This window comes from Miscanthus floridulus, unplaced genomic scaffold (genome assembly GCF_019320115.1).
Source record: "Miscanthus floridulus cultivar M001 unplaced genomic scaffold, ASM1932011v1 os_2236_1_2, whole genome shotgun sequence".
Classification (NCBI taxonomy): Eukaryota; Viridiplantae; Streptophyta; class Magnoliopsida; order Poales; family Poaceae; genus Miscanthus; species Miscanthus floridulus.
The window spans coordinates 1-26,038 of record NW_027098178.1 but is presented as its reverse complement, the minus strand read 5'-3'; the positions used below and the strand labels follow the sequence as shown (position 1 = coordinate 26,038).

At 46.0% G+C, this 26,038-nt stretch overlaps 2 protein-coding genes and 1 pseudogene across 3 annotated transcripts; 1 reads left to right on the top strand and 2 right to left on the bottom strand.

Moving 5' to 3' along the window:
• Positions 1-11,813: 11,813 nt before the first annotated feature.
• LOC136534746 (protein S-acyltransferase 24-like) lies at positions 11,814-19,442 on the top strand. 2 transcript variants are annotated; one of them, XM_066527124.1, is made up of 13 exons: positions 11,816-12,200; positions 13,059-13,199; positions 13,975-14,087; positions 14,201-14,280; positions 14,403-14,566; positions 16,137-16,275; positions 16,359-16,458; positions 16,971-17,028; positions 17,175-17,252; positions 17,341-17,439; positions 17,691-17,769; positions 17,847-17,995; positions 18,524-19,442. In XM_066527124.1, the coding sequence occupies exons 1-13, from the start codon at positions 11,919-11,921 to the stop codon at positions 18,902-18,904; spliced, it is 1,863 nt and encodes a 620-aa protein (XP_066383221.1). In that variant the 5' UTR covers positions 11,816-11,918; the 3' UTR covers positions 18,905-19,442. The 2 variants fall into 2 exon arrangements, with proteins under 2 accessions (XP_066383222.1, XP_066383221.1); XM_066527125.1 differs by lacking the exons at positions 17,691-17,769; positions 18,524-19,442 and having other exon boundaries at positions 11,814-12,200; positions 17,847-17,982.
• Positions 19,443-19,936: 494 nt separating this feature from the next.
• Positions 19,937-20,732, bottom strand: LOC136534745 (uncharacterized). The gene has a single exon (XM_066527123.1). It carries the CDS (start codon positions 20,455-20,457, stop codon positions 20,128-20,130), a length of 330 nt encoding a protein of 109 aa, XP_066383220.1. The 5' UTR covers positions 20,458-20,732; the 3' UTR covers positions 19,937-20,127.
• Positions 20,733-22,787: 2,055 nt separating this feature from the next.
• LOC136534747 (uncharacterized) lies at positions 22,788-25,648 on the bottom strand (annotated as a pseudogene).
• Between the last annotated feature and the right edge of the window lie 390 nt (positions 25,649-26,038).

Below are 26,038 nucleotides of genomic sequence, written 5' to 3'. Positions count from 1 at the left end.
CGCTAGCCATCTGGATGGAGAGGTCGGTAGCTTCGATGAGGGCGAGACTCTCTGTATCATAAGCGTAGGCGGTGGTGAGGTTGGCCCGCAGGGCCAAGACTCCAGCAGGTGAAGGCATCTTCAACACCAGATAGGCGTAGTGTGGCATAGCCATGAACTTGGCCAGAGCTGGCTGACCAAGTATGGCGTGGTAGGTGGTGTTGAAGTCGGCGATGTAGAAGTTGATTTGTTCGACACGGTAGTTGCTTGCCGTGCCAAACTGAACTGGTAGGGTAATCTCTCCAAGCAGTTTGGAGGCCCTGCCTAGCACCACACCCCAAAAGGTGGAGTCAGAAGGTGTGAGATCTGACAAACTGAGGCCCAACTCTTTTAGGGCTCCGGCGAAGAGGAGATTCAGAGCGCTTCCACCGTCAACGAGCACTTTTCTAAAGAGCACCTTTTGTATGGTTGCATCGAGGACGAGGGGAAAATGCCCTATGTAGGGAATATCCGCCCACTGGTCAGCCCTACTGAAGGTGATGGGGACCTCGGACCATGGGCGATAGATGGGGTTAGCGGTGGCATCTTCCGTAGTGATGGAGAGCACCCGCCGTGCTACGAGCTTCCGCTCTCTTCTACTCTCAGTGGAGGCGAGGCCCCCAAAGATGGTGGCGACCACCTTATCGTGGTCCTAAAAGGCATTGTTGTTGCCCCCAGGTGGTCGGCGACCTCTAGCTCCATCGTTGGCATCATCGTCGAGCCTCTTATCCTGGAACTCCTTAGTCAAACCAATGCAGTCATTCATCTTATGTGTTGGCGTTCTTGTGAAGAGGGCACGGGCCGTCGAGGATCTTTTGGTACTGTTCATCATAGTTGCGCTTGGCGCGAGGTTGACTGACAGTGGCGACTATGTGGTCTGGCCGACGGTGGCGATTTTGGCTAGTCCTGGGTCCTCCTGTCCGATCACGGCCGCTGTCGCGATGATAGCTGCAGTCATCGAGGCAGCGGTTGCTGTGGCGTCAGTCGTCGTAGCAATGAGACAGGCGATGAGTGCCTACATCCTCGTTGAAGTGCACCTCGGCTTCCTCGGCATCGGCGTACTGATTGGCCATAGTTATCATCTCGCCGATGCCGGTTGGCGGCTTGCGGTTGAATTTGGAGCGAAGCTCGCGATGGTGGAGTCCTCGGATAAAGGCGGTGATGACCTCAACTTCCATGATGTTGGGATTAGAGTTCCTCATCTCGGAGAAACATCGAATGTAGCTACGGAGGAGCTCGAATGGCTTTTGGTTGATGCGGCTGAGATCATGCTTGGTGCTGGGTCAAGTACATGTGGCCATATAGTTGTCGGTGAAGACTTTCTTTAGCTCTTCCTAGGATTCGATGGAGTCTGGCGTAAGGCTGGTAAACCAGCTCATGGCGGGTGGCATGAGCATGACGGGGAGATAATTCGCTATGACGCTGGTGTCTCCTCTGGCGGCATGGACAGCAGTGGCGTAAGCCTACAGCCACTGTGATGGGTTCATTCTTCCTTCATTGGGCTCGACCCTAGTGATCTTAAAACCACAGGGCCACCGAAGTGTTTAGAGTGCCCTTGTGAAAGCTGGAGGCCCCTCAGGGTTGTCAACACCGTCATCTATAGCGTTGCGGTCTAGGATAGGCTTGAGGGCTGAGTTCGGGTTTCCGTACTTGATTTCTTATGAAGTTATTCAATTCTTCATGCATAGCATTTACCCAATCAATATCCTTCAATGCTTCATCTATCTTCTTTGGTTCAATGGATGACACAAATGAGAAGTGTTCACAAAATGATGCCAATCTTGATCTTGTTTGTACACCTCTTGAAATATCACCAATTATAGTGTCCAATGGATGATCTCTTGCAACATTGGTTGGTTGGAGGATTGGAACTTGATTGCTTGCACTTGCTTGATCATTGGTTGAGATGATGTACTAGCCACTTGATCTTGTTCATTTTCATGAGAGCCACTTGTACTAGCTTGATTTGTATCATCTTGCACATTTGAGTTATAGAGCACTTGCACTTGATCATCTTCATCATCATTTACTTGCCTAGGCCTCAATTCACCAATATCCATGTTCTTCATGGCATTTGAAAGTTGAATGCCTCTAACATCTTCTAAGTTCTCATTCTCTTCTTATGAACCCTTGGTTTCATCAAATTCAACATCATGAACTTCCTCAAGAGTACCACTATCTAAATTCCAAACTCTATATGCTTTGCTTGTAGTGGAATAACCAAGTAGGAATCCTTCATCACATTTCTTGTCAAACTTGCCCAATCTAGTGCCTTTCTTTAAGATATAGCATTTGCAACCAAAGACCTGAAAATATGCAATGTTGGGCTTTCTACCATTCAAGAGCTCATATGGTGTCTTCTCTTTCAATCGGTGACAATAGAGGCGGTTGCTACAATAGCAAGTCGTGTTGATAGCTTCGGCCCAAAAAGATTGACTCACATTGTACTCACTAAGCATAGACCTTGCCATATCAATGAGTGTTCTATTCTTCCTCTCAACAAGGCTATTTGATTGAGGTGTGTACTTGGCCAAGAATTGATGTCTAATTCCAAATTCATCACATAACTCATCAATTCTAGTGTTCTTGAACTCACTACCATTGTCACTTCTAACTCTCTTGATGGTTGTTTCAAACTCATTGTGAATGCCTTTGACAAATGATTTGAATATTGCAAATACATCACTTTTGTCCACTAGAAAGAATACCCATGTGTATCTAGTGTAGTAATCCACTATCATAAAACCATATTTGTTTCCACCGATACTAGTGTATTGTGTTGGCCCAAACAAATCCATGTGCAATAACTCAAATGCTTTACTAGTGCTCATTATGCTTTTCTTAGGATGGATGTTTCCAACTTGTTTGCTGGCTTGACAAGAGCTACAAAACTTATCCTTTTCAAACACAACATCTTTCAAGCCTTTAACTAAGTCATGCTTAAGCAATCTATTCAATTGTTTCATTCCAACATGACCAAGCCTTCTATGCCATAACCAACCCATGCTAGACTTAGTGAACAAGCATGTAGATAATCTAGCTTCACTAGCATTAAAATCAACCGTATAGATTCTCATATCTAAAGCCTTTGAAGATCAAGTTAGAGCCATCTACACTTATGATCTCTACATCATCTACCCCAAATATGCATTTGAATCCAAGATCACATAATTGAGCCACGGATAGCAAATTGAAATTCGAACTCTCTACTAGCAACACATTGGATATGCTCATGTCATTGGATATTGCAATCTTACCAAGCCCTTTGACCTTGCCTTTGCCATTGTCACCAAATGTGATACTATCATAACCATCATTGCCATTAATGTTGATTGAATTGAACATTCTTGCATCACCGGTCATGTGTTGAGTGCACCCACTATCAAGAACTCAATGCCTTCTTCCGGCTTTGTAATTGACCTACAAAAGAAGATTAATTCTTTTTAGGTACCCAAACTTGCTTGGGTCCTTGAAGGTTAGTCACTAGGCTCTTTGGTACCCAAATGGCTTTCTTCTTTGAGCCCATCCATGGTTTACCAATGAACTTAGCCTTTACACCATTTGTACCCCTAGTAAGCATATAGCATGAATCAAGCTTAATGGAGGATACATTAACATTTTTGCTCTTGTTTTTGCATTCTTGCTCTTTATGACCCACTTGCTTGCAACTACTGCAAAACCGACCATTGTTCTTCACAAAACTAGTCTTGTGAGGAGCAAAGGTCGCCTTATCTTTCTTGGGGGTATAGCCTAATCCCTCTTTGTAGAGAGAAGCTCTTTGGCTACCCAAGCACATAAGCAAGCGGTCCTCACCACCATAAGCCTTAGCTAAGGTGTGAGTGAGCTTAGTGACCTCCTTCTTGAGGTTCTCATTCTTAACCACTAGTGAGGTATCACAAGTGAGACCATCACTACTAGATGAGGTAGAAGTGGAAGTGCTACAATAAGGGTTAGTAGGAGCAACAATGATAGGCATAGATAGTGATTCATCAATTATGTCACAAGTTAAACCTACATTGCAAGTTTCAACATGCTTCTTTTTATTTTGCTCATCAAGCAAAGAGGAATGAGCCTTTTCAAGCTTTTTGTGAGCTTTGCCAAGCTTCTCATGGGCTTCCTTTAGCTTCTCATGAGTTGCTTTGAGCTCATCAAGGGCTTACTTAAGGGCTTTTACCTCCTTATTCAAGCTCTTGCATTCTCTTCTCTTAATGTCAAAGTGTTCTTTAGCATCTTCTAGCATGTCAAATAATTCATCCTTAGTAGGTTCATCATCATCACTATCACTATCATTTTCATTTTCATGTTCATTATCATTAACATGTTCTTCATCACTTTCATCATCACAAGATTGTACCTTAGTGGCCTTAGCCATGAAGCATGATGAAGATTCGAAGAGAGAAGGCTTCTCATTGATGGCAATGCTTGCAAGAACCTTCTTCTTGGTGGTCTTGTTATCATCACTATCATCATCATCATCACTTGAGGAAGCATCACTATCCCAAGTGACTACATATGAACCACCCTTCTTCTTCTTGAAGGCCATCTTGTCCTTCTTCTCTTTCTTTTCCTTCTTGTCCTTCTTCTTGTTCTTCTTGTTGTAATCATCATTGTCACTATTGTATGGGCATTGAGCAACAAGATGATCTTTGCTTCCACACTTGAAGCACCTTCTTGACTCTTCCTTGTTCTTGGATGAAGACTTCTTTCTTCTAGCACGGTAGCCCTTCTTCACCATGAACTTGCCAAATCTCTTGACAAATAGAGCCATCTTTACATCATCATCATCATCCCATGATTCATCTTCTTCACTTGATGTTTCTTGCTTTGCTTTGCCCTTGGATGATGTGGCTTTGAATGCCACGCTCTTTTTCTTCTCATCCTTCTTCTCATCTTTCTTCTCCTTCTTTCTTCCTTCTCATCATTATCTCTATAAGTATCATCGGTCATTATATCTCCCAATACTTGGTTTGGTGTCATGGTGTCTAAACCGCTTCTTACTAGAATGGTGACCAATGTACCAAATCTTGAAGGTAAGCATCTCAAGAACTTGTGGGAGAAGTCCTTATCTTTCACTTCTTCTCCAAGTGCTTTGAGATCATTGATAAGCACTTGAAGCCTATGGAACATCTCCAGCACACTCTCATCATCCTTCATCTTGAAGCTTGCAAACTTTTCTTTGAGAATGTAAGCCTTTGCACCCTTCATGGCTTGAGTGCCCTCAAATGACTCTTCCAACTTCTTCCATGCCTCATGAGCCATCTCAATATTTTTGACTTGCTCAAATGTTCTTTCATCAATTGCATCATGAATAGCACTTAGAGCAATGTCATTGTTTTAGAGAAGTACTTCTTTGGCCGCGGTGGGATTCTCTGGATCTTCAATCTCAATTTTTGTTTCTACCACCTTCCAAACCTTCCTATTGATTGACTTGATATAAGTTGTCATCTTGGCCTTCCAATAGAGATAGTTGGAGCCATCAAATTGGGGTGGCTTCTTCGTGTTGTTGATTTGAGCCATTTTAACACCGAAGGTTGTTAAGCCTCAAATAACGGTGACCTCGGCTCCGATACCACTTGAAAGGTCCTAATGGCTAGAGGGGGGGTGAATAGCCTAATAAAAATTTCTACAACAACACTTAACAAAACAGTTAGACAATTATGAGGCGAAGCAAGTGTTACGCTAGCCTACTCAAAATGCAAGCCACCTACCACAATTCTAGTTTAGATAGTATCTATTCACACAATAGCTATGACACTACCCTATGTTAGTGTGCTCTCAAAGGCTAACTAAAGAGCCACACCAACCAACCAAGCAAGCTCTCACAGCTAGTTACACTAAAGAGCTTGTCAACTAGTTTACGATAAAGTAAAGAGAGTGATCAAGAAGATTATACTGCCGTGAAGATGAATGAACCAATCAATCACAAGGATGAATAACAATGAAGACCAATCACCTCGGAATCAATGATGAACACAATGATTTTTTACCGAGGTTCACTTGCTTGCCGGCAAGCTAGTCCTCGTTGTGGTGATTCACTTACTTGGAGGTTCACACGCTAATTGGCTTCACACGCCAAACCCTCAATAGGGTGCCACACAACCAACACAAGATGAGGATCACACAAGCCACGAGCAATCCACTAGAGTACCTTTTGGCTCTCCGCCGGGGAAAGGTCAAGAACCCCTCACAATCACCACGATCGGAGCCAGAGACAATCACCACCCTCTGCTTAACGATCCTTGCTGCTCCAAGCTGTCTAGGTGGCAGCAACAACCAAGAGTAACAAGCGAAATCCACAGCGAAACATGAACACCAAGTGCCTCTAGATGCAAACACTCAAGCAATGCACTTGAATTCACTCTCAATCTCACTATGATGATGAATCAATGATGGAGATGAGTGTGAGGGCTTTGGCTAAGCTCACAAGGTTGCTATGTCAATAAAAATGGCCAAAGATATGAGCTACAGCCAGCCATGGGGCTTAAATAGAAGCCCCCACAAAATAGAGCCGTTATACCCCTTCACTAGGCATAACGCGGGCTGACCGGACGCTCCGGTCTAACTGACCGGACGCTGCTCCTCAGCGTCCGGTCACCCGATGGCGGCCACGTGTCTCCTGCGTTCAACAGTGAACGTTTGATCTCAACGGTCGAAAAGTTGATCGGACGCTCCGACAGAGCTGACCGGATGCTGGACCCTCAGCGTCCGGTCGTTTATAGTAAGGGTCCAAAACATGTTTTTGCCAACCGGACGCGTCCGGTCATGAAGGACCGGACACAGCCCAGCGTCCGGTGCTTAACCCTAATCACTGTGCCGACGGACAACACGACCAAACGCAGCCCTTCAGTGTCCGGTCATAGAGCGACCCAGCGTCCGGTCAGTTGACCGACGCCAGCATCATTGCGACCAACTCCATTTCACCTCTAACTTCTTCACCCTTGCTCAAATATGCCAACCACCAAGTGTATCACCTTGTGCACATGTGTTAGCATATTTTCACAAACATTTTCAAGGGTGTTAGCACTCCACTAGATCCTAAATGCATATGCAATGAGTTAGAGCATCTAGTGGCACTTTGATAACCGCATTCCGATTTGAGTTTCACCCCTCTTAATAGTACGGCTATCAATCCTAAAATGTGATCACACTCTCTAAGTGTCTTGATTCCCAAAACAAAATAGCTCCTATGGTTTATACCTTTGCCTTGAGCTTTTTGTTTTTTCTCTTTCTTCTTTCCAAGTCCAAGCACTTGATCATCATTATGATATCATCATCATCATGCTATGATCTTCATTTGCTTCATCACTTGGAGTGTGCTACCTATCTCATGATCACTTGATAAACTAGGTTAGCACTTAGGGTTTCATCAATTCACCAAAACCAAACTAGAGCTTTCAGCCGTAACCCCTGTGGTTTCCTGAGCAGCCTCCGATAGATTTGGATTTGAGGGTGGTCGGCGCTGAACCAGAGTGTCTAGAGCTGATTCGGCGATGGAGAGACAATCAGCGAGCTTCAGTCCGACCTAATCGATTAATTTGATCAGATCATCGTCATTGATCTGCCTCCTCTGGTAGCGAGGAAGTAGACGACAAGTTGTTGCTGAAGGAGACCTCGGAATCAGCTCTAAGATCAGATCTACAGTTGCAGGTGTGGGGATGGTCAGCGCAGAACCAATCTACCCTGGCTCGAGGAGAACTCCAACTCCGTCAGCGTTGATGACCCACGAGATGGATTCAACCGTAAAGATCTGGTCGGGCTACGGAAGGGACGAAGAGCCTACGGAAAAAGCCATCTTGTTCAACAAGGAAACAACACGCACACCCTTACCTAGCGTGCCAACTGTCGATAGAATATCATCGGCAGTCCTCCGAGGGGTATCCCACGAAGGTAGATTGATCAGCAGAGGAGCGTGAGATCAAGAACAAGAAGGCAACAGAGACACACGAGTTAGACAGGTTCATGCCATCAGTATGACGTAATACCCTACTCATGTGGTCTGTTGGTTTGTATTAGCTATTGTATGATAGTGCGTGAGTTTGGAGGGGGTCCCTGCCCGCCTTATATAGTCCGGGGAGCAGGGTTACAAGTCGGTTAGATCTGAGAGATAACCGAAAAGTAATAACTGATTATAGGAATCTTGGGATTATACATATCCTAACAGATCTCGTAGTATCTTTAGGATATCTTCCCGGTGTCTTGCGGGAGGCGTCGAGCAGAGTTGTGCCCCGTAAGGCTTCGTCTTGTGGGCTGGGTCACCCCTAGGGGCGCAGCCCATGTGGTCTGCCATGGGTATCCGGGGTCGTACACCCCACAAGCGAGGAGTCCCCGGCGTCGCTGGCGATGACCGAGCACCGAGGAGTCCTCGGCGTAGGCGGCGATGTCCAAGCATCGAGGAGTCCTCGGCGTAGGCGGCGAGGTTCGAGCACCGACGTAGCTGACGACGTCCGTGCGGTGAAGTTTGCCCACTTAGTCCTCGAGCACGAAGAAACCGGGCGTTGAGGAGTAACCGGTGTAGCTAGCGATGAAGCACGAGCGGCAAACACTCTGGTCAACTGGTCGGCGGTGAAGTGAGCATTGAGTAGAAGCGACCGACGAACAGTCCGATCAACTGGTCCGTGATGGAGTCCATAAACCAAGCGGTTTGACCAGTTGATCGGTGGAGAAGTCCGAGCACTAGGTGATCCGATCACCTAGACGATGATCCTGCAATACAAATATATAGAACGGGTAGTACATGATGCACAAATAAATAAACTCTGAAGAAAAATCAGCAATAGTGATAAAACGACGTATGCAGTTCGACGATCAGTTGGCATGAAAATATATTTATGTTTACTATAAACCACCCGAACAGTTAGTGTGTAGTTGAGTCTCCAGCCCTAGCTAGCCCGTTAACCATAACGCGGAGCGTGGAGCTCGTGCACGTGTAGGAGGAACAGGCGTGACCAAAGAGCCGCTGCCGACCACCCATAACACAGAGCACGGAGCCCGTAGCACGTGTAGGGAGGAGCCGGAGACAGGGCCGTCTCTGGAGGCGTCCGAGCATCAACGTGACTGTTCGAGGGTTCGAAAAATTGTTTGGAGAGCAAATATGGAGAAAATAGTTCGGAGAAACATTATGGTGATATACGAAGATCGGAGAATATTTAGAAGAATATTAAAGCGTGACTTAGCTTTAGACGGAGCATCTGGTCGGCGACGTATGGCGTTATCTGGTCGGCGTTGACGGTGAGCAGCTGGCGGGCGGTGAGTTGTTGGTGAAGACGACCTTGGAGGTGGTTTCGAGATTGGATCTGCTGTCGCGGGGGCTGATGTAGCCAGCGATGAATCGTTGTCGTGGACCGGCATGGATCTCCACGAGATTGATGACGAGAACGCGTTGTTGATTTGAGGTCCATCTGGCTTGCCATGGATCAAGCGCACACCCCTACCTGGCGCGCCAACTGTCGATAGAATATCATCGGCAGTCCATCGAGGGGTATCCCGCGATGGTAGATTTGTCGGTGGGGGTGCGCGTAATCAGGAACCGGATGGTGACACAAGACGCAGAGACAACGATTTAGACATATTTAGGTCGTCTGATCGACGTAATACCCTACATCCTGTATCTTTGGTGTATTGTATTGAGATGTAGTAGATAGATCTGTATAGATCGTGTCCGCTAGGGGACCCCTGCCTCTCCTTATATAGTCTAGAGGGACAGGGTTATAAGGTAAGTATCCTATTTGGTACTATACAATATTTTACGGTGCATGCCGAGCAGCGCCGTGCACGCCTTGATCTTGTGGGCCGGGCCACCTCTGATGGTGCGGCCCATGTCTTGTCTTGAAGATACCGGGGGCATACCCCCACACAGCTAAAGGCAAATACTAGAAGGTTGGGACACTTGAAAATACATGCATCTGCTAATTGGAGTGCAGAGGTCTGGGACAATAGCAAGAAAGTTGGAAAGGCATATTGTGAAGTTAAAATCAACGGACTTGTACTTGTCTTGAATGGCAACACACTAGTAAGCCATGTCAACATGCATTGACCTTTATAACCACACAGCGGGGAGTTGACATTGAACAATTTGTGGCACGAGTATTATTCGGTGGGATAGATTCAAGCTGCTTATGGTAGAGAGATTGAGCCAATGACAGACAAAAACACAATGGCCTCAAGTGGAGTTGCCATTTGTTGTTGGTGCTCCTCTTGCTAAAGGAAATATGGGAACACGAAGAAAACTTAGGTTGAAAGGGATTCTTTGAGGTGGCCATAAGAAGAAAGGGTGCTACAATGCTACTGCTCCAATAATGATACTGTGCCAACTAATGCTAAAGGGAAGAAAATGATTAGAGGCCCAATGACTTGCAAGAAATGCGGTGAAAATGATCACATGCAAGCTAGTTCCAAGTGTCCACTCAACAGAACAAAGAAAAAGAGGCAAGTCCTATTTTTTTTGCAACCGGCTTAGCACCCCACAAATATCAACGAGAGAACAAATACTACGGGATAGTCCAGCAAGGATAACGTGAAGGTATGAAATAGTAACACATTTAACCTATGTCATTTTACTCTAAACAAATAAAAAGATTTGTCTAATTGTCATTACACACATTTGTGCAGCCGTCTTGCTTTTTTACCGAGAGAGGATAGTTCTTCACATACCTCCACCGCTACTCCTATGAGGATACCTACTGCACTTGCACCGAAGAAGATGACTTCAAAGAGAAAGCTACATATTAGATGAATGATATTTTGCAAGATGTGGTCACTTTTATTTAATATGAGATGAACTCATTTAGGTTTAATTTATGGGTCTGTGAGATGAACTCCTTTAGTCTAATGTGAGATGACCTCGTTTTCCCCTTGATTTGTGAGATAGACTCGTTTTTCCTTATCTGTGAGATGAACTTATTTAATCTCAAATTATGAACGTGTGATACACATAAATTTGTTTATTCTATTATATGGGTATGTGGCCATCTAGTGTATGTGTCCCGGCACATGCAGACATGCAGTCACACGTAGACAGCCAGCGTCTAGGCCTGCAGCGGCGACCAGCCCTGCCCAGTGCCCAGCAGATGTGGATGTTACGTGAAATTAGCGTCTCAATTAGCACAGGGACACTTTTGTCTAGATTTTAGGAGAAATAAAGAGAAAGATGAAGAAAAGATAAAATGGTAGAGAAAACAAGAAACAATTGTTTTGGGTGCTATTTTTACGAAAACAATGTTTCGGATGCTAGTTTTGCAAAGCGCATTGTTTAGCCCGCTAAAAATGCAATTTTCTCTCCGCAGCCTGTCTTCCGCTCTAGCAAGCTATATGGTCAGCTGATATTCTCAAACCTCCTTCCCGGATTGAATTTCTCTCATGCCACCAATTATTTAAAATGAATATAATTCTCAGTTGGTCATCCCCAGCATGACGTAGGATGTGCTTCACTGTTTCTTTTGCATCCTGACACTCTATGTTTTGTTCTTTGGTCAGATTGTTTTAGGGTTTGTGCAAGCAAGTTTTTACTTCCTAAAAAAAAAAAGAGCCAAATTGTTTTCACTGACCAGAGCCAGTTTCTCGTTATCCGTGTCAATGGCAAGGCGAGGCGTGACCAATAACCAACCCAAAGAAATTCAAAAAATGTTGTAAAAAAAAAAGAAATTAAAAAAAAAACAACAACCAACCCAAAACTATTGTGATCTCGTCCAAATGTCAAGTCCAACCAAGCTCTCCTCCGTCCGGCCGAAAACAAAAACAAAACCAAAAAACAAAAAGAAAAGGCAAAATGAAAAAAAAAAACCCGAGTCAAAGCGGCCCCGTGTCTAGCAGGTGCAGGCCCCTCGCCAGTCGCCACCACCGTGGCCTCCCGAGTCGCGACCCAAATCCCGCGAGGGCGCGAGGCCGCCCGATCCCCCGGGCTCATGGCGTCGTCGGAGATCGAGGTGATCGAGGACGCCGCCCCCGCCGCCACCACCGGCGGAGCGGGACCGGCCGTCGCAGAGGGGGCGGGGCAGGAGGAGGAGGAGGAGGAGGCGCTCAAGGACGACGTGTACACGGGCGCGGCGTACGGGGACCTCGAGAAGCTGCACCGCCTCGTCGAGCGGGATGGCCGCTCCGTCACGGTGCCCGACGCGCTCGGGTACCACGCGCTGCAGTGGGCCGCGCTCAACAACCGCGTCGCCGCCGCCCAGTACATTCTCGAGGTCGGTCCGCCCTCCCCCTCCTCGATGCCCGACGCGGTAGCCTGTTGCCTGTTGGGCTTAGCTGCTCTGTTGATAATGGCGATCACTTGTTGGTAGTGACTAGCGACGATTTGCCCGAGGAATGCGCAGCTAAGCTACCTGCGCGTTGTAATATCTTAATGTATTTGTGGCCCCTCCAGCGTCCTGCTCGGATGAGAATTGCGCAGATGAGCTCAAGCTTATGGCCATTGCTTTACTGAGTTGTTGTCATTGGGAGTTTTCATCCTTAGTCTGTTCGAGATTCTAGCCTGCCTGTGGGCACTATGGCTGGTGACCTGGTGGGTAAGGTGGGCAGAACCATTGCTGTAACTGAGTGCAAGTTTTATGCTTGTTGCTTTGCTGTAGCTTGGGAGATGTTGGATGGTGTATACGATGTCCATCTCAATATAGGACTGATGGAAGAGCTTGGGTTTTGGTTTCGCTAGATTTGAAGGCAAAATGAGCTTTCTCTTGCATATTCTTGAGTATTGTTTAAAGCTGTGCCTTCAATCTTATCTCCAAACAAATGGCATTTTCTGTCTTCATTCATAGCTGACATAAGACATTCTCAAATTGAACCTGGATGCTTGGTTGGGTTGAAATAGTGGTCATCTTCAGGATGTTAAACAGGCCCATCATAATTATTAGAAATGTTAAGTGTAGTCATGTTAAAAATTGCCTCTCTTGAAATCGTTGTTCCGACCATGTGTGTCCTGTGTTGTAAAATGTGGTTATGTCCTTCTTAATCATATGTTTTTACTTCACTACAGCATTGCTTTTTTTTTCTTCCTTTTGGGTTGGTTTTGGTGGATGATGATTCTGAGTTTTTAATTTGGACAGCATGGTGCCAATGTAAATGCTATAGACCACACAGGCCAAACAGCACTTCACTGGAGTGCTGTGCGTGGTCATGTTCAAGTTGCTGAATTACTTTTGAAAGAAGGAGCTAAGGTGAATGCCGCTGATTTATATGGATACCAGGTTTGTAGTTTGATTTTTCTATTGCACCCGTGGCACTTCCCGTTATCATTGTATCTTTTATCTGTCTAGAATATTTTCATAATTTCTCCTGATGGTTCACTTCCTCTGATACAAAAATAGATGGAGTTAATTTAGTTGCACACAGATTAAGAAATGTACCATTATCGCTCTAGACATTATAACATCTTTCTGGATGTAACAATGGTTTGGATGGGATAACCAAGATGTACATATACAGTGGATTTTTGTTCTGCTCTGCAAATTTTGCCATTCTTGCAATAGCACCAAGCATGTTATCAAGTATCTGATGAGTTATTAAGTGAAGAGTGGCAAAATTCATATCACAGTAATTAGTACAAGGGCAATTTTGGGAGAAGATGACTGATTTACCTTACTTATGCATTGCACTTTTTGTCTAAACATTTACCTCTAATCCTTGTGCCCCCACTACTTTAGGTTCACTCCTTAATATACAATAATACTGTCTCCATTTCAAAATTTATGGTATATTATCATTCAAAAAGGTCAAACACTGTAAAGTTTGGCATTCAATTACTCAAGACACATAAATAGATTCTTATTTCACATGTCTTTTATTAAGACATAGACATTGATTTTGTAGTAATTGATAGCATATTATGTGCTTTAGAAATAGAAATGGAGGGAGTAGCCTATTTGTAGTAGATGAAATAAAAGCTTCAGTTAAGTCTGTATAAGTAGCCTGTGGCTGGAGTTTTACTTATGATTCCTTAATCAATCTACTGTTATATCACAGACCACACATGTTGCCTCACAGTATGGCCAGACAGCATTTCTTTGTCACATTGTTACAAAATGGAATGCTGATCATGACGTCCCTGATAACGATGGAAGAAGCCCTCTTCACTGGTTTGTGCCGTACATTTAATATGAACCTGGTGGTATTATGTATTTGTGCTCTTCTTAACATATTGTCTAACTTCCTGCTGACGTATCTATATATATATTCATGCCACTTGTAGGGCTGCATATAAGGGATTTGCGGATACCATACGTCTCCTCTTGTTTTTAGGTGCTTATAGGGCACGACAAGATAAAGAAGGTATGCATTGAATTATTTCAAAACCCTTCCTATCTTCATACAAATAATGACAATCTCTCCAATCAATAGAGCATTTTCTCCCACCAGCTTGTTGTTCATTTCCATTGTAAGTGCTTCCTTAGGTTGTACTCCTTTACATTGGGCTGCTATTCGGGGGAATTTGGAGTCCTGCACTGTGCTAGTTCAAGCTGGCAAAAAGGAGGATCTTACGGTTCAAGACAATACTGGCTTGACTCCAGCCCAACTTGCTGCTGATAAGAATCATCGACAAGTTGCATTTTTCCTAGTAAGTATTATTTACATTATTAATATTTTTTTATTAATATATACTTCGAGTAACTTTTTAGCATATCTGGATTCTGGAGTCCAACTATAAAGTTTTGGTGTTGGATGGGGAGCCTAGTAGTGCTTTGTATCTTTAAAACTTTGTTAGGCCAGTCTCAATGGCAGTTTCATGGGGGTTTCATGGGCATTAAATAGGGTGCTATATCAACTAATTTGATGATGTGGCACTGTATTTACGAGGAGAGCGATGGCAATCGTTTCGTCCCCACGAAACGTTTGGACGATGTTTCCCAGGTCTTGGAAAGAGCGTGAAACCCGCACTGAGCCCGTATGGTTTCATCCCCACTGATTCTTCCGATCTGCTGCGGTGGGCAACCGGCGGCCTCCCTGGCTCCTCACCAACTCCCGCCATCTCCCCTCGCCTCTCCCGTCTCATTTTTTCCCTCTCCCGTCCATCCCACAGCAGATCAAGCTCGCTCCAGCGGCACAACGTCAGGCAGCTCCAGCTCGGCCTCGACCAGGCACAGAAGGGACACTCCGGCGACGGAGAGAAGCCACTCGCAAGTGCCGCGTCCAGGTGCTGCAGGGCACGCCTCTCCTACTCAGCTGCTCCGCCTGGTGACGCACCTTCCGTCGTACTGTGGTTCCACTTCCATGGCCGCATCATCTGTTGGTAGAGATCTGTTCAGACTGAATGATACTAGTACTAGTACTAACATAGCATCGAGTAGCTGAGGACTTGAGGTATTGCATTTCCCGGCCGATTTAGCATTACAAGCACATTCTGAATCCGACACCTATTGCCTTGAAGATTCAGCGAGATGAATGATTGATGAGTCAATGTGAGTAGTACTCTGAAACTATTGACGGGTTCTGAAAGTCTAAACCGTTTATTTGCCAACATGATTGTTGTAATATACTAATACTTAGAACAATATCATATGGCTACATAGTTCACATAGCACATTTGATCACAACACCATGGAAGAATTGAATGCTACAACTAGCGTATGAAACAGTGAAGTGAAACCGTGCATTGATAGGAGTTGTTTCATGTTCTAGTTTCACGTCTTGGAAACAGGGACATGAAACCATCCATTGAGACTGGCCTTAGTCTAAATAGCATGAAGCATACCGCTGCTGCTTATTTTTATTTGTGCAGCATATTTTGCATGTGTTCTTCCTTGATAATTACTTTACCTCACATATAAAAAAATATTTTTCACAATTAGTACATTTAGCATGGTAAAGGTGATTAGATGACATTACTATCTTGACATAAAATATGGTTTATTTTTTTTCAAAGAAAAAAAAGTACTGTCATTGACATGGAAGCAACAAAAGAGGAAACTGTTTCTTCTCAAATCCATTAGCGCTGAAAGTACTCATCTGCAGCTTTTGTGGTTTGTTAATTTTCTTTAATTTTTTAATACCCTTTTTTGCATGTCTTCTGATCCGGACTATCTTGATTAGGGAGTTACAGTGGCCATTATTGACCTCAATACAAAATGTCTTATAGTGCAGTAGAGAAACTTAAGGACTGACTTGATCATTTGCTCTGTTTAATGCAGGGGAATGCTAGAAGAGTACATGAAAGAGGATATGTCGGGAATGGTTATTTTGGGAAACTGTTAAAAATCGGGCTTGCTCCTCTTCTTTGGTGTATCATTATAGCCTTAATTTTTGTATATATACATTCAATTATCTTAGGTATTATACTATTTTGATGTATTTCAGAGTTCAGACGATTTAATCTTCCATAATGTGGCACTTAATTTATTCCTACTATGCAGGAGACTATAACACAAAGATGACTGTATTTCTTGGGTTATTTTCATGGTTGGGAGTTCTCCTTGCAACTGCCGGACTGGTTATGTTTTATAGATGCAGCAGGTAGACATCTTATTATGATACAAGCAACAAAAGAAAAAAAAAAGAGAAGCAGAGAAATAAAGAAAGGCCTTGCAAATTTGGCCTATAAGAAAAGCTTTTATAAGAAACTGGAACTCTTATGCATTATTCTCAATTTCTCATGTATTGTGTAGACTAATCTTATGTTGAACCACATGCAATTCGTAAAAGTAGACATTGATTTTTTTCATATTTATTTATTGCTTGAACCTATCATTTTGTATTCTATCTTAGCCTCATTTACTAGAATGCTATGCTATTTTGGTGGAAGTCTCAGCCTTTCAGGGCTTTGAGGTAATGCCAATTTATTTAATGCTTCTCATTATTTTTACCGTGCGTCTATAAAAGGCCTGTTACTTAAATTTCAGTTTGTTTAATTCCGTGTTCTTCCAAATCTGTATATTCAACACCCAACACCCTGCTTCTTTCACTTCTTAGCTATGCATTTTGATAATCTTTTTTTTTCCTGGAGTGACCATACTGTTTTTGCGCAGGAAAGATCCTGGTTACATCAGCAAGAATATAAGAGACTCACAAAATCAAAGAGATGATGTAAGCTTGAAAGATCTAGAAACCTACTATGACTTCCTGTTCATTTCTTTATCTCCTGTTTCATTTTAAATTGCCACTTACAGAAAATTGAAATAATATCATAGACCAAAATGTGTAATGTTCATCTTTTGTTTTTGCTCCTCTAGGAACCTTTGTTGAAGATGGGTTTGGACAATCCTGAACTCCTTGATGGTAACTGGTCTCAACTATGTATAACATGCAAAGTAAGTTTTTCTTTATTAAGCAATATGTGTGGGGTTTCCCCTTGAATTAACATTTTTCTGAAGCGGCCTGATTTGCCTAGTATAATAGATTGTCAGGCCTGTACGCTCAAAACACTGCTCTACATGCGACCGCTGTGTTGAGCAATTCGATCATCATTGCCCTTGGGTATCGAATTGCATTGGAAAGGTACTATTTCCTTTTATATGTTGGACATCTTATTTGCAGTTGATATATTAATGGTACAGGGTTAAAAAGCTAAATACGGATTCATTCTAAAAACTACACCTATAGACCCAAAAACAGGAGCTGAAGAACAAGAAAACGTCATTCTTCCTCTAGTTGCTGAATGGCATCGTTCTCTTTTGTTTCCACGTTTTGAATGTTAATGAAAAATTGTGATTTTCTTCAGCCTAAGCTACAATGGTTTGAAATTGCAGAGGAACAAATGGGAATTCTTTATGTTCCTTATCCTAGAAGTTTCTGCGATGATTATTACTGGTGTAACGACCATCATAAGTATGTTTACATTTTTCTGTTATACCAAGACTTTGATTGTATTGAGAAAACTTCATTTATTATTTTTCTTGTTGCAGGAAGCGTAGCAGACCCAGCTTCTCCAGCATCATTTGGTGGATGGCTTGGCTATACAGCTATAAACCATTCCTGGGTGGTGTCTTTTGTCATAATGGACCTCCTCCTTTTCTTTGGTGTTATAACTCTAACAGTAATTCAAGCATCACAGGTATGAACCAAGTTGATGTTGACCCTTTTTTTACTTTTGAGTGGTGAAATATGCTAGAGTTCCCACTGAGGAGCGATTCATCTCCTACCGTCTCCAATGAACTCACAATGCATCTATTAGGCGCCATCACAGGATGGATCTAGTTACTAGGACATATTCTTCAACGAAAAACTGAATGGCCTCAGTGTTGTTCTTACTCATTTCTATGCCAAAATATGTATTCCGTATCCCTTTGGTGCCAAGTGCCAATCGTACCTCTAAATCTAAATTCTAATCAAATATTTGGTACCAACCGAATTCTGTTGATGCCAATGGCCATGTTTATACATATATGGATAGTTTTGTAGCTTATTTCTGCACATGCATGATTCTTCGTGTTCTTGGTTATCTGTTTGTTCGGTTCGTACTAAAAATTACCACCTTGTTGACCTTCTGTCTGTTTGTGGAAGATCCACTGCATCTGATATCAGGCACTATTAACTTTCTTTTCCTTCCTGTATCTTTAACCCACTTTTATCCACCTTGCAGATATCCAGGAACATTACAACAAATGAGATGGCAAATGCCATGAGGTACAGTTACCTCAGGGGACCAAGTGGCAGATTCAGAAATCCATATGACCATGGGGTGCGCAAGAACTGTTCTGAGTTCTTGCTGAATGGGTACCATGAGGATATTGAGAACACTGTACAGACATTGCAATCTGACGAGGAAATGGGACCAATTCAGATGAGAAGCCCAGTCTCACAGAATGGCGAGAGCATTCCACATGTGATTGGCACTGGCCATGGTTCCACCAATTCACATGCCAGCTCAAAATCCCATCGCCAAAGTCCATCCAAGTGTTGCGATCAGAGTAAGAAATCTGATGGGACCCCTTTGGGCCTAGGGCTGGGCCTTTGGGCATAACAACCCCCTCTAGCCGTTATGCGCGATCTCTTCCCTTGTGATTCGTTTTGAGGATGCAGATGTGCTCCTTTATACTACCTGTTGGACGACCAGTCAACGACCGCTTTGTTTGGGATATATTTCTTCATGGGTGCTCGGTGATTTCTGTCTGGCTGCACACACGTGAAGGCTTCAGAAACATCTTCAGCTTGCACCTATGATACACGATAGAAATTTTGTCAACGACGTAAAGGTTTTGTTTTTGTTTTTCTTGGCAACAGCAGCAGCCTGTTCGTTTCGCCTAGTTTGGTATGAGAGAAAAACACTGTTGACTGGCTGATAAGCCAAGCCAGATACAGATAGTTATAGCCTGCCGAACAGGCTGCTGTACATACATGGCTGGGGGCTAGTAGTTCATCGGGACATACTATCCCATTTTGAGGCATAGTTGTAGTAAATTGTACAGTAATCGAACTCCATGGCATGATTGCCCTTGCATTTATAGTTTTGATCTTGTGACAAGAGAGCTTTAGTGCCGAATGCTCTAGCTGGATAAGCGGTTGTGCTGATGCAATGTGATCAGATCAGGTTTAGTATCCAACATCTAAAAAAAGCTTTCTTTTTCCAACAATGTCTTTAGTTCAGTTGACGGTCACGGTGCTACAGTACTTCAACGCAAGCGATTGTGCAGAAGTTGATTGGGATTTGGAAGGCCGCATTGTTCGTGAATCTAGTACTATGTTTGCGAGATGGCCGGCTGGTCCCGGATCATAATCCCATCCGAAGACCGAGCCTGAGCAGTGAGCATAGCGTTTGGTTTGCATGGTCCGGACCGACGCCAGTCACACACTGCGCATAGTATGTGCTCGGTCCTGTTCGTTTCTCTTATAATCTGTTTTTTTCAGCTTTAATCGGAACAGTGTTTTCTCTCACAACAAATCATCCGCAACAATGTTTTGACTTATTTTTTCAGCGAAGCGAACGTGGCCATATATATCATCAAAACCTGTTTCCGAACAATTGTATTTGTATCGTCAAAATCTCATCGCCTACTAACGATGAAAGAAGTATGTACTGAAATGCAAATGAACCAAAGGCAGCAACAAAAAGTCTGCTAGTCGTCCAAACTCCAAGCCAGAAGATCAGTGCCTTCCAGCATGCACACGACGGCGGCACCATATGCCCATATCACGCCATCACTACAAGTCTACATAGCCATGGCCGCAGGAACGACTCTATGGAGGTTACTCATCCGTCGCGGTGGCTCCCAGCCTCGAAGGCCCAGGCAAGACCATCCCAGACCCAGACACGCCCTGCCGCCTCGGCTTCAGGGCCATCATCCGCTCGAGGAACGCGCGCGCGGCCGCTGCCGCCGCGGTTTCCTTGGCCTCCTCCGATGCTGCCGAGGGCGCTGTCACCACCGCCGCCGCCGTGGCATCCATTGATGACGACGACCGGTGCAGCCTGCACCGGAACGAGCCCGGGTGCGTCGTCGGCGCGCACAGGCAGTACCTGGCCGCCGCCGGCGCATGACCGGCGGCGGTCTTGGAGCACGGAGGAGGAGAGGAACTCATGGCCGCAGCAGTGAGTACGACCGGATCCTGTGAAAGGCTGCGCGCCGCGCTTGATCTGGTGGTGATGTCGACCGGCCGGGTATTATATTGCTGTGGCTGCCGCCTCCTGATTCCCAAATTCCCAATGCCGCCCGTAATGCGTGCTGCTCGTGCGCGCTCGCGCAGAGGAGGCTTCCTGTGGCTGTTGAGTGCCAACTGAGTCCTTGTTTCGTGGCTCAAAAGGATAAAACTGCAAACGGAGATCCTACAAAAAGGAGGTGCGTGTTTATCCAAAAGAAAAGGGTGTTAAAATAAACAACCACAAGATATATATCAAGAGCTCAGCGTGCAAGGACAAAAATATTTAAAAAGTCTTTTCTTGTATATTAGTATAAAGCAAGCATTACATACACATCATACTACACTCGTGAGAAAAGTGAGTATAATGCATTCTTTACTAGAGAGTACGTAGAGAGTATTTAGGGATCGTCTCATCTAAACTTTAGAGCTCTAAAACTTTAGAGTACTTTAACTTAGTTTTAAGCTCTAAAACTCTAATGTAAGATGAACTAAAATTTAGAGCTAATATTACACCACCTGTTTGGAGACTTTAGCTCTAAAGTTTATATGTCTAAAGTTTAGAGGGTGGATCCAAAATGGGCCCTTAATCACGTAGCATCCCAGACTCTTAGCAGACATATACAGATCACGGTGTTTTTTTTAAAGAAAGCTGACAAGTAGCTACCTGCAGGTCATATAAATACAACAGAAGAAAATAAAAAGGAAGGATCTGTCTATATGTTACCTGAGTGACACATCACTCGATTTTTCTCGTCCCGACGGATCTGTTCATCTTCCTCCTCTCCCCCGCCACCGTCCATCGCCCCACCACGAGAGCGATAGGGTTTCGTCGGTGAAACCCTAGTGCGGCCGCGGTGGCCTCCTTCTCCCTCTCCCCTCGTTCTTCCGCCCATGGGCGCCCCCGCCCTGCCCTAACCTGGCCCGGCCACCTCCATCGCCGCCAGGCCCCGAACACCGCCCTCCGGCCGTCCCCACCGCTTGGTCGGCCTACCTCCCACGAGCTCCTTCTAAGGCCCACCGGACTTGGAGAAGAAGAGGGGAAGAGGCCGGATTTGGAGAAGAGAAAATTCGAGTGATGGATTGCTCCAAATCACTCTGAATGAGCTATAGCTTTATTGAAAAAGAAAGCATAACAACATCATAAAACAATAGTGTCAATGTTGGTGACCAACATAATAGCCGTCACCTTAACCATCCATAAAACATATGCGAACATTTGTCACATAAACATGACAACTACCACACGACCATAACAGAACCGTTGTCGCACCTGCAGCCCACTGGCCACCCTCTTGCTCGGCTACCACCGAAACCCACCAGCCCACAGGGCACCTCTAGCTCTAGCTCGGCTACCACAGAAACCCATGAGTTAAGAGTCAACACATGTATGGCTGCAGTAGTCACCCCGGCCCTTTCATTCATCCACCACCATGATCGTCATTACCAAGCTATCATAGCCGATTGTCATCCTTACCACCTTGTTATCTTGCCACACATCTAAAGGTATTTTTTAACATTTGAGGTAGGAGACTAAGAGAGTTTTCACTTATATCGAAAGGAAATTCCTTTAAAAAAAATTATGCTATACTGTAAGGATTGTGTTTCACAAAGGAAGTTTGGTCAGTTTTAAAACAATGGCTTAGATTATCGGTCCTAGACATGGTGCCAATGTGGGGATCCATTTACAATTACTGGTGAAAATGCCGCGCAAAAATTATATTGATAAAGACTAGAGACAGGTATTTGACGGAATAATGATTACCTATGGTAGAATGTGTGGAAGGAGCGCAACCGAAGAATTTTCCAAAACATATTGATGCAACCAAGACAAGTAGCTTTTCTTTGCAAGGAAGAAATAGAGCAGCACCAGTTGGCGATGAGGAATCATGGGAATCCAACAGCATCAACAATTTTAGCTATAGCTGTGTGATCAGTGGTGTGTGTTTGGCTTTAGAGGAAGCTCTCTTTGTTTTCAGTCGCTGGGCAGGGGGAACAGGTTAGGGAGACGGCCTGGGGGCGAGTTAGAGTGCTGCTTAGTGGCCTGTTCCCTCTTGTAGTTCTTTTGTAATTCTGTTTTCATTCTAATAAAAATCCGGTAAAGCTCTTGTCGCCTTTTAAAAAAATATATACAGCCTCTAGTCAAGTTCACTTATGTTTCAGATAAGAGAGGCAACTTTTTGTCTCATTGTTTTTGTTGTCTGAATATCGAGTCTACTTGAATGGAAGTAGTCTGTTAGTAGTATAGTAGTTCATAGTAAAGTATAGTGTATTTAACCGCCAGATTTTTCGAAATTTAGCACATGCGAACACCAACGTCGGCTACTTAATTAAATACTAATACAGTAGAATGTACAGGACTACATGTATAATACGCTCCAATGTCTGATGGCGCATGGCCTAATTAAGCTAGCACATGTAGGGCCTCGCCGGGCTCTTGAGGAATGCCCTCTCCTCCACAGGAAACTTGTAGGGCGACGAGGCCAGCATCAGGATCCCCTTGGCCTCGCTCCTCCGCCGCCGCTCCCGTGAGTGCACGACCCAGAGCAGCACCGCCAGCATCACGGCGACTGCGGCGGCGAGCAGGCCACGGAACACCTGGCCGCTGTACCGGCTGAGGCCCGGGCAGTGGTCGTCGCCGATGGACCGGAACGTCTCCCTCACGAACGTGCAGTCCGCCAGCGCCACCAGCGCGGGGCCGTAGTGGTACAGCCAGTAGCTGACGTCGGCCGCGCCGGCGAGCTGCTCGTACATGGACGGCGTGACGCGCCCCGGGGTCGTGCACACCTCGGCGTCGTCCGCGGTGGAGGCAGCGGCGCGGCACACGTAGCGCTGCCACGCCTGCCGCGCGGCGGCGGCGTCAAGGGGCATCTCGCCCGGCGCGCAGGCGCGGTCGCGGAGGTCGGCCGTGTAGGGGTTGCAGAGCAGCGGCACCGGCGGGCCCGACTGGTTGTAGTTGAGCGGCGGTGGAACCTGCGGTGGGAAGTCGCGGTTGGAGACGTTGGTGAGCGCGGCGTTGAGCACGGCCACCAGCTGGTAGTTCAGCTCCTTGCCCCGGTCCAGCGCCTCGTTCGCCACCGCCGTGTCCACGCACGGCAGGATGTCGTCCAGCGCCGTGCGCGCCTGCGGGTGCTGCACCCACTCGCCCATCGCCACGCACGTGTCGGCCACCACGCTGCACGTAGACTTGTAGCGTGAGCACCAGATCGGACTGGAGTAGGAGTGCTCGTGACAGTACTGACTTGGAAGCAACAGCAAAGGGACTTACTTGTGCAGGAGGAGAAAAGTACCGCACAGTACAAACGTCCCTGCAACCAGGATCCACCCCAAGAACACCAACCTGCATGCAAGTACAGTGGCATCAGATTTTGAAGCTGCATCAGCATATTCATCAGACGAACTCTGGCAAGTGATGGAGCATTGAAGATCTGTATTGTGTTTGATGCTTACACGTAGACAATCGACTCCAATCCACACAGCGAGAACACTGCATCACAGCAAAATTACAGAGCCAGTGTAAGCAAAACGAGAGAGATATCAGAAACGGTGATATCAATTTCTCCAAAATTAGCCGTGAAATTCATGCTTACATACAGACATGAACTCAATTATGAAGAGACGCATAAACAGTGTTTGCAGGAAGTAATGGTGCTCACCGAGGCCAAGAAAAGCAAGGATTAGCATCGCGGCCGCAACAACGATCAGAACCTTCCTTCTGCATTGCATTAGATTGGAGCAGCAAGAACAAGATGATCAGGATTCAGGAGTGGCGTAGTGCACAGTCCGGAACCAAACGAACGAACGAGGTGCGGTGCATGACCGATGGCGTACACTGTCTCCAGGGCGGCGCGGATCTTGGCGGCGTTGCTGGCCGTGCGGGCGGCGAGCTCGTCGGAGGCCGCGCCCACCTTGCGCACGACGTCGTCGATCCTGCCCTTGACGTCGTCGGGCAGCGTGATGGGCCCCACGCCGGCGGCCTTGGCGGTCTCCAGGAAGCCCATGAAACCCCGCAGGTTGGCTACCGTGTCGCCCGACTGCCGCACCACGTAGTCCACCGTCGCCGCCGTGCTGCCGTGGAACCGGCCCTGCCCGTCGTACAGCACGGCGCACCCGAAGCTGTGACGACGATAGAGGATACACGCACCAGCCGGTTAGTTACTGATCGACGCGGCGAGGTATGAATCGGATGGCGACGTGATCGGAGAATTAAAGTTATTACGCTGCCGCCGCCGTGACGACGAGGAGGAGCACGAGCGAGACGAACAGGCACGCGCGCGAGTACGCGTCGCCGCCGCCGCCGCCGCCGCCGGGCAGCAGCAGAAGCAGCAGCCGGCGATGAACAGGCCAATGCCGAACACCACGAACCAGACTCCCGCCGCCGTGAACACCGGCGCCGCGGTGAAGCCGACGGACTGAGCCAGGATGATCGCGTCGCCGGAACCAAAAACAGAATCGACGATCAAGACAACGGATAACCAAGAACCGATCGAGGATCGAGGCAAGAACACGATTAGACGATCGATCAAGATGGGATCTGGAAGGAGAAGGAAGAACTCACGGCCCAGTAGTGCTCGTCGCTGATGTTCCATCCGCCGGTGTAGTACCTCAGCCCGTCGAGCGGGTCCTTCCGCTGCGTCTGCTCCGCCGCGAGCAGGAACGACGACGAGTTCGCCCCGGCCGCCAGACCCGCCGCCGCCGCTGAAGACGACGATCCCAACATCTCAACCAAATTATACACGCATGCATTCGATCGATGCATCAAAACACACGGTAACATCGACGGAAGAGAGGAAAGGCATAATTTTCAAGAACCCCACCTGACGCATCGGCCGCCAACAAGGACGCGGAGACGAGGAAGATCAGGACGAGGAGAGTCGCGCGGCGCGCCGCCACGACCACGGCCATGGCCACGGGAGTCCGTTCGCTGTTGCAAGCGAGTCAACACGGCGTCAGTCGTCGGGGTTCAAAGACGGCGGGACTGGGGAGTGGGGAGGAGGACGCGGAGCCGTGGGCCACGAAAGGGAAAGGGAAAGGGGAACCCTGATGTGATGAGCACTTGAAGGTTTGGTTGGTGGGTGGAATGTTTGCTTGATTGCTTGCAGATTTGGGAACAAGGGCCTGCAGGAGATGGATGGATGGATGGAGTAGACTGCAATAGCTAAGCATGCGTTACTACTCGCCAACGCCAAGAAACGGCGGCCATGCATGACTTATGAACAAAGCTTGTTTTTTTTTAAAAAAAATGGATTTTATTAAATGCAGTCCATAAGTCAGATGCGAATTTGAATCGCAAACGAGTCGAGTGGTTCGTGGAGAATGTTTGTGGTGGAATAATTGTTGCGCGCTCCGGGATTCATGACGCGGTTCGCGGCGGCCGGCGGGGTTTCGCAATGCATGCACATTCCGGTTGACGTTTGCGTCCAAGTCCAAGGATCGTGTGCCGTGGCATGTGAAGGATTAGCAGGACGTGCTTATTAATGTCAACTTTATTTAGCCAAAAAAAAAGTGTTGGGCCCGTTCGCTT